General features: G+C 46.0%; 1 protein-coding gene across 1 annotated transcript in view; it reads left to right on the top strand.

Moving 5' to 3' along the window:
- The window catches only part of LOC115088557 (kinesin heavy chain-like), a 108148-nt gene that overhangs the window by 44696 nt on the left and 51042 nt on the right, over nt 1–12410 (top strand). The window contains exons 2-3 of the mRNA XM_029596815.1: nt 8922–9009; nt 12185–12258. Of these exons, the coding sequence (XP_029452675.1) occupies nt 8922–9009; nt 12185–12258 (162 nt within the window). The remainder of the gene's footprint in view (nt 1–8921; nt 9010–12184; nt 12259–12410) is intronic.

Here is a 12410-nt window from a genome sequence, read left to right as displayed (position 1 = left end):
CAGGCCTAATCCCCGGCTCTGCCATTGACTCTCTGTGTGATCTTGAGCACACCACTTTATTTTCCTGTCTCAATGCCGATCCTGATTCTGCTACTCACTGTCTGTGTGACCTTAGGCAAGTTGCACTATTTCCTGCATATCGGGGACATAGAAAATTACTCACACATCCATAGTAGCATGGTTACATACCTGAATATCTACACAGTGACAGACCTGTGGTAAGTGATTCACATATTCAGATACACCTATGTAGTTACTGCCACACATGCACAATTGCACACACACACACACACACAAATACACCCACCCACACACACACACACTATCTGTGAAAAAGAACCCATGACAATACTATAACAGAAGGTAGACTCCAATTTTCCGTCTCCTAATAGCTCTTTCAGAAATAATTGGTCATTTTCTGCTGTTGCTCCTTGCCACCTGTCTGTCTGCCTATTCTCTCTCAACAAGAGAGAGTCAATTTCAGATGCTCAGTACATCTTCAGTATGTTTTCTGTATATGGGGAGGATAATAGAGAATCTGTCGACCTTCATTACTGTGGCAGGCCCAGATATAACCCATGCAGAGCACATGGACCCCTGAAAATAATCACTCTCAAGATGACTATTTTCTCTTACAAAGAACTGAGCATGCTAGGAAAGATCTGGAAGCAGAGTTTGTTATTGCCAGGAAGTCCCTGGTACTTACCCAAAAGGTCACAGAATGTAATGCAGTTTCAAGGAAAAAGCCCAGTATGCACCTGGCTAAAATAGTATAGGGTATGTAAAATCAGCGCCAGATCAATTTTCTAGTGTTTGTCTGTAATTGCTGGAAGCTTGGTTCCTCCAAATGGATTATTTATGGTATAGTTGACTGTCTGTTTAATTGATATTTAAATATAGTTGCATGTAAATGTGGTGTGCACTTCTGGAGTAGAGTGTGACTGAATGCACTTTGTATGAGTGCAGTAAAGTGAATACATAATCTAAATAATGATGTATTCAGGGGCATATAGTGAAATAGGAAGGGGTGCTGCTGGGCAGGACTGAGGTACATTAGCAGAGATGTGTTTGGGTCCCAGTTTTGGAAAAGTAGGGGATGCTGCAATATAGGATGGAGGCGAAGTGGCAGAGTTGTGTATGGGGATCTTAGTACTGGACCAGTGAGGCATGTTGCAGAGCACAATTAAGGTGTATTTGTAGAGTTGTGTGTGAGGATCTCAATACTGGAATAGCAGGTGGTGTTGCAGAGCTGGGCTGAGGGTCAATGGCAGATCATGTATCTGTACAGCACTGTGTATACCTTGTAGCACTATATATCTGCCTAATAGTAATAATAGCCGTGTCTGTGAGTCTCTGCATTGGAATAGCAGAGGGTGCTGCAGAGCAGAACTGAGATGCAGTAGCAGAGCTGTGTGTATGTGCATATGTGGATCTCAGTACTGAAATATTAGGGGGTCTCAGTACTGGAATAGCAGGTGATTTTGCAAGATTAAGGTGCATTGGCAGAGCTGTTTGTGTGTTTGTAGGGGGATCTCAATTTTGGAATATCAGAGGGTGTAGCAGTGCAAGATTAATGTGCATTGGCATGGAGTCTAAAACAGCATCAGAGGGTGCCCTTACAGGGGTTACATTTAAGAATTTCAGACTATTCAGAAGTTTGCAATATCCCAAGACTGTAGGATTACTGTCTTAATGGCATGCCTTATTTACTAAGCATTTTTCCATAGACACAAAATGGAAGGAGTCCTTTAGTAAATAGGCCTGCATAATACTAAAAAGAAACACATTTTCCATTGGTACAGCCAATGTTTTGCTTATGGCTCCAAAATAAAGCTGCTCTTTACCAAGTATTTCTAGATCAGAGCAGGGACTGAACTTGTGATCCTATTGTCACACTTTGTCACTGTAATAATCTGTCACTTTCTCCCCGCATTTTGATGAAAGGATAGTGCTCTGGGATTCTCAGGGAGCCTGGTGCATCTATGAGGCTGTTTTCAGCATCGTAGACACCTCCATCACTGGACCTGTGCTAATAGATCTTTCCCAGAGGCACGAGAATATACTTTTCTGACCCCATAGAAATATAGAATACAATGTCAGATTAAGAATTATTTCTATACTGTCTCTATTCTATATCCTTTGGGAAGGATTAGCTCAGAATTGGACACAATACTCCAGGTCATGCCCCACCAATCACTGGTGTACCCTTCTCTGTACCGCCTGAAGGATATACAGCAGAGGCAGTACAAAGAAGGGCTACCAAAATGATGCAGGACCAGGCCCATAAGCCCTGTGAAATGAGAGTGAAGGACCTAAATAAGCATAGGAGGAAAGAGAGGAGAATTGGAATTCAAGGAGGAATGAGATAAACACAAAGATTCATGTCCTGTAATTTTTTTTTAAACCTATGAAAACACAACACCATGGAATTCAGCAAGAGTTAGTTTTCAAAGACATGGTTACGTGCATGCTGGCAGAAACTAGATGGTGGTCTCTCTTCATAGCATGCCCTATTATGACGACAAGAGGTTTCCCTGCAGAAATTGCATCTGCTTCTTTGGTTAGCCTCCTGCTTTGGATTCCCGATGCACTGAATCTCCTGCTTGTCTGGGAGAGCTGCTGCACCGCAGAGAAGCTTGGGAAGATGTTGGATCTATGGCTGTGCATGCCCTCTGCCCGCCATTGGTTGGACAGTGGTCCAGCAAAGACTCCAGGGCAGCTGCTAGCCCTCTCATCTTTGTGTTGTGAACCTCAAATTGATGACTGGAACTAGAGTTTTACCTGAAAAGGAAAGAAAAGCACAGATTTGTATTTCTAGTTGTTATTACTTGCTGATAAGTTCACTGGAAAAAAGTTCATTTGAGTAATTTTCCCCCGCAGGTAAGCAGGCTGAATTAGCCATGCTGTCTGGGAGCGCCCTCTGGTGGCCGGATGCGGAACTTCTCTCAGAATGTTGAAAAGACATGCTCCTGCACGCCTGCGTGGTACCTTCCCGCGTGACTGCCTGCATCGCCTCAGTTTTTGCTTTCCCGCGCAGCAAACGATCGCGGGTTCTTCTCTCTCTCACCTCTCTTCAGTTTCTCCCTTTTTTTTGTCTCTCTCTCTTCGCCTACGCGAATCCACAAAAGCACTTTTTAGTGCTGCCATGGCCACTAAAGCCCTGGGGTTTAAGTTTTGCCAGTGTGGCAAAATTATGTCCATTACCGATGGACATAACATTTGCTACATCTGCCTCGGGCTGGACCATGATCAGGCATCCTGCCGGGACTGTGGCAGGATGTCTCCTCAGGCCCAGTGTCAGCGGGCCACTAAACTGGCCAACCTCAGGAACTCAGAAGCTTCGGGCTCGTATGCCCCCTCCCAGGGGTCGACCCACTCTTCTGCAGGTCGGCAGCCAAGGAGGCCAGATGGGCAAAAAAGAGCGTCCTCTTTACAGCCCTCAACCAGTAAGTCACTCAGGGCCAAATTCCTGAAAGACTGGACCGGGGAAAAGGGATCAAGCCACACCAAAGTGGCCTCGGAGGCTGAGCCACGAGTCCCCCTGCCTGCGTCGGATGCGGCGCCTGTGGCTCCCCTGTCCAAAGACAGTCATGGAGTTGAAATGCCGACGACGACGCATCAAACAGTGCGGCACAAACCTGAAGCAGAGTGTCGGCCGAAGCACAAGGTTGTGGCATTGGACCCTGTGTCCGAAGCGCGCCCCCAAGCCAATGACACATACAGCACAAGTGGGGCCGAAGCGGTCGACTCATCCACTGCTGGGCCCAACTCTGACGCAGGGCAAAGTCAGGTCAAAATCCCACCGTTCCTCTTCGACGCACCAGACTCAACAGCACCCCGTGTTACACAACGTAGGGAGCAAAACCGTGCACTGTCCTCAAGCTTCACTGGCACGCTTCACCTTTTCCGATATGGAAATTTCAGGGGCTTCAGAAGTGGACTCTCCACGCACTTTAGGTCGCTCTTATTCTTTGGCTTCGGATGAGCATGCAGCTGCCCGGAACCAGAAAAGACTTCAGGACTGGGTGCCCTTAGATAATAATACCCGTGACATGAGTCACTTGGATCGTTTTATAGACCAGGTTAGAATACCTAATTTACCTAGAGATGACAGCAGGGAACCTCCTCCGGCTAAGAGGAAGAAAAAGAGCACACCTAGGACACCATCGCTTCACACTGCAGCTACACAATCGATGTCCAAGATCACTGGACTTCTACAGGCTTTTTTGAATACTGTGGTGTCCTCCCAGATTCCGCAGCCCCCATCTAGTCCATATTCTGTGAGCTCAGAATACTCTCCTACTTTTTCCCTGCAGAGGGAAACCAATGATCTGATACAACCAGAGGTGGAGGTCAAACCACTGACCCCCCCCCCCCCCCCAGCTGACGGAGGAGATGGTATATTCCTCCCCGCCCTTTCCTGGATCTTTGACGGGAATACCCTCGGATCCCCCAGAAGTCCCTCCGGAGCCTATGTCATCACCGGAAGATCTCTCCTACTCCAGGTTTATAGGAAAGGTGAGTACCCTCCTCAACCTGGAAACCAAGAAGCTACCGGACCCTAGGGCTGAGGTCCATGGCTTGCTCAAGATTTTTGACATTCTGTCGGAACCCACAGCCCTATCCTCGCATTTAGTCCTGGATACGGTTATGGACAGGGCATGGAAGTCTCCATTCTCACAGCCTGCCCCCTCTAAGAAAACAGATCTCAAGTTTAGAATGCGGAAGTCTACCCACTACAGCCCAGTCCAGTTATCACACGGGTCCGTAGTGATAGAATCTGCCATGAAACAGGCTAGAAAGGCCAGACTGTATTCTAACAACCCTCCAGGCAAAGACAGCTGTTATCTGGATGACTTTGGTAAAAAGGTGTTCCAGGGATCAATGCTAAATACAAAAATACAGCAACACCAATTTTACATTACTAAGTATCTCTACGAATACCTTCACACCCTGAAGTCAGAGGAAGACTAGGGAACAGATGATAGACTCCAGAGTCGGGGCATCACTGACATGGATGAAGGGCGCCGTCATGTGCTTCCTACAGTTTACGAGGGTTTCGACATGTCAGCTAGGACATCTGTAGCAGCCATCGCAGCCTGAAGGATAGCCTGGCTGAGAGCAAGTGCCATCCTTGAGAACGTTCACGAAAAGCTTGCACACCTACCCTGCAAGGGGGACAGCTTGTTTGGGGACCAGCTCAGGGAAACAGTGTCCCAACTCATGGAGCAGAGTGTAGTGGTGTCCTCGCTCATGTCCCTGGCTGAGCAGACACAACCGAAACAATACTGCTCTGCCTACGGGAAGCCATTCTACCCCAGGAGGTCATAAAGGCCATTTTCATCATATAGGCCTCCCCTGTGCCAGCCAATAAGGTTACGACAACAACAACCCCACTAACGGAGCTGTGGCTATGCCTAGCACCAGCAGAAGTTGGCGCAAACTGCGGGCTAAAAACCTCATCAGTCTTTTTGAAGTTAGCCATGCCACAGCTACAGCTACAGGGAACAGTGGGTGGCCGTTTAGCTTCCTAAGCCTGGGAATGGACTCAAATCACAATAGACCATTGGGTCCTGAACATCATCCAGCAAAGTTACCTCCTGAACTTCATGTCCAAGCCCACATTACCACATCTAGCTCCATCCTCTAAAAGTGTGGGGGATGTTCCCCTCCTTTTCAGGAAGTTCACATGCTGCTTAGCCAGCGAGCCATCCAGATGTGTCACTTCATCGACAGCTCCAAGGGTTCTACTCCCAATACTTCCTTATCCCCAAGAAGAGTAGGGGACTGCGCCTGATTGTGGACTTGTGAGCCCTCAATCGCTTTGCTTGGTGGGAGAAGTTCAAGATGACTTCCCTGAAAACCATTCTACACTTTCTACAACCCAACAACTGGATGTGTTTACTGGACCTCAAAGATGCCTGTGTCCACATACTAATGCACCCCTCTTCCTGGCGCTACCTTTGCTTCCAAGTCAACAACGAACACTACCAATACAAGATCCTGCTGTTTGGTCTCTCCTCAGTGCCCAGGGTGTTCACAAAATGTTTAGCAGTAGCTGTGGCCTACCTTCAAAAACAAGGAATAACGCTCTTCCCCTATCTGGATGACTGGCTGCTCGTCGCCCCAAGACCAGAATGGCTGCACACTCACCAACTCCAGACTATAGCTTGCTTAGAGCAGCTGGGATTCAACATAAATTATGAGAAATCTCATCTGGACACATCTCAATCTCTATAGTTTATAGGCTTCATCATCAACATGCACCTGTGCAAGGCCTACCTTCTGGAGGACAGGATTGCACCTTCAGGACCCTTTCTTTGGCTTTGAAGAGCTTTCCCCATCCCATGGTGTGTCAAGTTCTCACCTTGCTAGGTCATATGGCAGCGGCGATGTATGTGATCCTGCACACATGTCTTCACATGCGCCGCCTTCAGTGGGGTTTGACGTCCCAGTGATCCCAACAATCCCATCCTATGTTGAGGGCGATAAATCTGACTCACCAGATGTTGAACGTGGTCTGGTGGCTTCGACTTAGAATTTTTCACTCAGGTGCACCTTCCCGGACTCCATCCTATCAAATCATCCTAATTATGGACGCTCCCCCAAGGGCTGAGGACTCATGTACTACACTTCAAGACCCAAGGCCTTTGGTCCCCCGCAGAAAAATGATTCCAAATCAATCTGCTGGAACTCCAAGTCATTCGATATGCAATCTGTGCCTTTGTTCAGCTTCTCCAGCACAAAACAGTCATGGTTTACACAGACAGTCAGATAGCCATGTTCTACATCAACAAGGAAGGCGGGTCCGGTTCCAAACCACTTTGCTGGGAGTCAGTGCCAGGGCTCTAGCTCATTCCATACAGCTGCAAGCCACCTACCTGCCCGGCGTAAGGAACACTGAAGCAGACCGGCTCAGCAGGATCTTTCATCCCCACAAGTGGGAACTTCATCCGGAGGTAGTGTCCTCCCTCTTCCGCAGGTGGGGACTTCTAATCATAGATCTCTTCGCTACTGAATGAAATGCAAAGCTGTCAGAGTTCTGTTCCCTGTACCTCAGCCCCTGGTGAGTGGTTCAGGATGCATTTCTGATTCACTGGGGGGAGGGTTGTTGATGTATGCATTTCCCCAATCCCGCTTATCGCCCGCATATTACAGAAATGCATTGCAGAGGAATCGGATCTCATCCTCACAGCACCGGCATGGCCCAGGCAACCATGGTATGCCTACTTCGTGCACCTTTCCCTGCAGCCACCGGTTTGTCTCCCTTGCAGACTGGATCTCCTCACACAGGAGAAAGGGATGCTTCTTCATCCCATGCAAAAATCCCTTCATTTGACGACATGGAGATTGAAAAGGAGACACTAAGCCATCTGTCCATTGCACTGGAGGTATAGAATATTATCATTTCCTCACGCAGACCATCCACAAGAAGAAATTATGAAGCCAAGTGGTCTCGATTCCGCTGTTGATGTATATCAACTTCTCTGGATCCCTTTCACTCCTCTCCAGAACACTTGCTTCAGTACCTTCACTCGCTGTATGTGTCTGACTAGCAATTTCGTCCATCAGAATACACCTCAGTGCCATTGTGGCTTATTGCCCTCCCATTCAGGGAGCCTCCATTTCCGAGCACCCCCTCATCTCTCGTTTCATGAAAGGGGCTTTGAGACTACTTCCTCCGGTTTCACGGCCAGCAGTTCCATGGGACTTGAATGTGGTCCTGGAGACATTGATGCACCCTCCATTTAAGCTGAAGTAATCATCCTCACTGAAGTTCCTCACATGGAAAGTACTCTTTTTAGTAGCAATAACTTTGGTACGGAGGGTGAGCGAGCTTCAAGCACTGGTGCACTACTGCCCTATTTTCAATTCTACCATGACAAGGTTACTCTTTGGACACACCCGTCCTTCCTCCCAAAAGTGGTCTTGGTGTTCCATCTGAATCAGACTAAAACATTACTGACCTTCTTTCCATGGTCTCATGCTTCCAACCAGGAAGCTCTGCTTCACACATTAGACTGCAAGGGGGCATTGGCTGACTACAAGAAACGCACTAGCATGCCCAACAGGCATTCTCAATTCTTTCTGTCCTTCAACCCAAATGTTCCAGTTTTGCCAGTAACCAAACGCACGCTAGTGAGCTGGTTAACCCAATGCATCCATTTCTGTTATTCCACCAGATCAGAGACACTACCTTCAAGGGTAAAGGCACATTAATTGTGCGCTGTAGCTATTTCAGTCGCATATTTACATCAGGTACCAATTCAAGACATTTTCAAGATGGCTCCATAGTCTTCCTTGCATACCTTAACGTTTCATTACTGCTTCTATCAACACGCCACTGCCAATGCGTCCATGGGGCAGAAATTACTGCGATATTCTACCAACTCCTAAAACTCCACTGATCACAGTGGTATGTTGCACAGGTGATTCCACTCAGAAGCAAGCATCCACAGACTACCTGCTCGAAAAGAGGGCTGTGCTTTGTTCCCTAGCTAGGGACTTCCAGACAGCATGACTAATTCAACCTGCTTATCTGCGGGGAAAAAAGCAAGTTGCTTAATGTAAACGGTGTTTTCCGTAGATAGCAGGATGAATTAAACATGCGTTCCCACCCTCCTCCCTGGACAGTCCTACTATCTGCCTGCTCTCACTCTCTGGCGGTTACTGCTGCTCTATGCTTTCTCACAAACTGAGACAATGCAGACAGTCACGCAGGTAGGTGCCACGCAGGCATGCAGGAACATGTCTTTTCAACGTTCTGAGAGAAGTTCCCGCTTCGGGCCACCAGGGGGCGCTCCCAGACAGCATGGCTAATTCATCCTGCTACATATGGAAAACACCATTTTCAGTAAGCAAACTTGCTTTTTTCTGAAACTCAAACCTGTTTTTATGTTTTCTTGTCTTCCCTTGTCTAGGGTAAGCCTTATGTCTTTGACAGAGTCTTCCCGCCCAATACCACCCAGGAGCAGGTGTACCATGCCTGTGCGTTGCAGATCGTGAAAGGTATGGAGGAAAAGTGTGTGTCTATGTGTGTGTGTTGGGGGGGAGAGGGTAGAGGGTTTGTGTTGAAGAGATATGAAACATGATGGGTGAGGCAGAAATTTAACCTTTAGCTGCTTTGATGCATCACTTTACACAGGACCCCAATAGACCATGGGAGTCAGCATGCAGCTTCTGAACAAATCTATCCCTTCCTGGCATGTTAAAATATGCTTGAAGAGACCCAATTCTTAACTAGCCTGTCTCTCCCAGGCATGTTACTCTACAAATACAGTGTTCCAGTCCCTATCTCCCAGGCACGTTACCCTAAAGATACAATGGGCCCCAATTAGCCTGTTCCTCCCACACATGTTACATTATAAATACAGCAACCCAGGCCCCAGCTAGCTTTGTTCTCTACCAGGTATATACCACCATTCAGATACATTAACTCACCTGAGGTTCTGCAACCCATTACAGAATTTTCAAATAGCCCCCCTGCTTATAAAGTACATGGGTGATTTTAACATGCCTGTTTTATGCCAATTTTTAAAGACAGATTGTAGGTGTCTTCTCTTCGAATACTAAGGTAAAGTACACCAGTACAGGTGGTAAAGGTGTGCACATATTTTGTATCTGATCTCGTGAGCAGGCCGTCCAGAGGGGTGAAATAGCGCCTGTGCTTGTGAAAATGATGCCAGGTCTCTGTATTCTTCTTCCTTCCATGACTTAAATACCCTCTGCAGTCAGGCTGAATGCATGCCCTACAGGGAAGAAGATGCATACTTTTCCCAAGCACAGGAAGGCTATTTTCAGCCTTGCCATTTTACCCAAGGAAATAGCTTTGAAAAGTGTCCTTCCCATTCTTATCCAGGATGAAACTTTTGCGCATTAGTTGTAAACTGTGATGGTCTTGGAGGTGGGGGTTTATGGAGGATGGGAGAGAAACATTACTACTGGGTAAGCCCTATGTAGAATTTTCCTGTGTGTCCAATTTCAGTTTATTATTATTTTTTTTTTATAATTTTTTCTTTATTGAAATATTTCAATTATATAGACATTAATAACATGTCGTGGAAAACACAAGAATGGCATATAATCACCAGAAAAATTAACAATTCTACTTCCATATTAAACCATATCTTGCATTACAATGAAATTGGGGAGAATCAATACAAAATAGAGCAATGCTTAACTAACAAAGTAATAAACAAGTAAAGAGGGGAGGTGCAGGTTATATTCAATCACCGGTTACTGCTTGGTTAATTTCACCAGAAGGTTGATAGGAATCCAGAAAAAAACCCAATTGGGAAGGTTCAAAGAAAATATATCTATTATTTTCAATTTTTATTACACACTTACATGGATACCATATAGTTATTTGAGCACCCAACAATCATGCACAGGGACATAAATTCAAGAATCTTTTCCGGCGTAACTGTGTTGCTCTAGAAATGTCTGGATAAATCCAGACCCTCTGGCCTAAATACAAGGATTCTCTATTTCGAAGAAATATCTTAAGGATATTGTCCCAATCAGTGGAGAAAACAAAATTAACCAGAAGAATTCCCCTGTTTTCAATCTGAGCCTCAGTGGATGTTTCCAAAAAATCAGACACGTTCACAGATGGTAAAGGATTTGCATTCGATGGCAAAACAGGAGTAGGAGCAGGGATTTCACCCTGTTGAATACTGTTTTGAAGAAAATAAACCTTTGACATAGGTGGTATCATATCTGGTGAAAAATGTAGTATCTCTTGCAAATACTTTCTGAATTGTTCTCTAGGAGAAATTAATTTGCATTTTGGAAAGTTCAGTATTCTCAAATTCAAATACCTAGTTGAATTTTCCAAATTCTCCACTCTTTTAGAAATTGTAGATTCTCCCCATATTAAGGCACTCTGAGTAGTTTGAATTTGAGACATTTTAGATGCCAACTCTTCCATTTTAGATGCATGTGTTGTAACCACAGGTTTTAGAGAATTGAATTAGTTTTGAGAGTCTTTCAAAACTGTTGTTAAAGAAATAATAGAACTTTCTAACATTGATAAAGCCTTCCACAAAGAGTCCAAAGTCACGACAGGGGGTTTAACCAAAAATGGTTTATAAGAAAAAGTTACCATAGAAGCATATTGAGGATTTCCATTGCTGTTCTTGGAGTCTTCTAAGGCAGGCATCTTAACGGTAAGTCCGATTTGCTCTGCTTCTGAGCTTGTTGTTGTTCCTGCTAACAGCGGTGTAGATGTCCGCATGCCATCGCTGAAATCACAGAACGCAGATTTAGCTGGAGGGTCTGCCTCGATGGCGGCCGCTACTTCAGACGCCTTCCGTCCCGTCGGCCCACCCGGTCTCCCAGCCGCGTCATGTATAGATGGTGAGGGAGTCGCTGGGGCTCCGGGGCTTAGTGATATTTCGTCCAATAGCGCAGGAGTTTGCTCTACTCCTACACTTACAGCGGAGCTAACATCCGGAGCAAGTCCTGCAGCGGAGCAAAAGCCCTCTGTCCTCGTCTGTATCATAGCTGGCTGAGGGGGAGTCGAGGCTACGACCCTCAACCGGCCTTTTCTTTTAGTGTGCGGCATGATCCAAAGAGGAAATAAATAGAAAGACGAGGTAACTCTGGAGCTTAAGCCAGCGCGTCCGCCCCCTCACGTCACCATTTTGATTCTCCCCAATTTCAGTTTAAATTGAATCTGCTGACTATTTTTTTGTATGGTTAATGAGCGTAGAAAGCTGTGTTGTGCTTAAACTGACACGTTTGGCTCTCATTAAGATCTCACTGTGTGGTTAATGAAACTGAAAGGGGGTTAGATGGACTGGGTTGCCTGGTCTGTATTCAGACTGCACTCACGATCTGGCTAGCATAGCTCAGTCCAAGCATTAGAGATCAGCTGTGCAGATGATTTCCCTTGAAAGGTGCAGCGTTTTAGTAGACATATTGATCTTGGAGAAAATTGGATTCGGGACACTCATAATACTTATCTAAAGATGAGGTAATAGATGAGCTTTTGAGGCCGTACAGGTCCCTTCGTCGGATGGCTCCTTTTATGCACTCATCACTGCGGGTCTAGCTGTCGGAAAGGGAATTCAGATCAAATTTTAACAAATCCTGCAATTTGACTTGAAGACATCATGGTCCAAGCAGATGACAGTAGAGCCAGGCACAGGTCTCAGCCTCCACTCTATTTCCTTTCTTGCAGATGTTCTGGCGGGGTATAATGGGACCATTTTTGCCTATGGGCAGACGGCTTCTGGAAAAACTCACACTATGGAGGTAAGGGCTTCCAGTGGTGCTTCGTGTCGGAGTGGGTTGGTAATGGAGAGAATTTGTAAGTCAGATTGGTAGCACTGGCAAAATTTTAAATATCATAGATAATAAGAAGCTTGCTCATGTCTTCCTGTGCTACCTGTTCTTCTCTTTCTATT

Source organism: Rhinatrema bivittatum, chromosome 3 (genome assembly GCF_901001135.1).
Source record: "Rhinatrema bivittatum chromosome 3, aRhiBiv1.1, whole genome shotgun sequence".
In the NCBI taxonomy this organism is placed as follows: domain Eukaryota; kingdom Metazoa; phylum Chordata; class Amphibia; order Gymnophiona; family Rhinatrematidae; genus Rhinatrema; species Rhinatrema bivittatum.
Note: the sequence above shows the minus strand (reverse complement) of the source record. Positions and strands in the feature narration are given on the sequence as shown.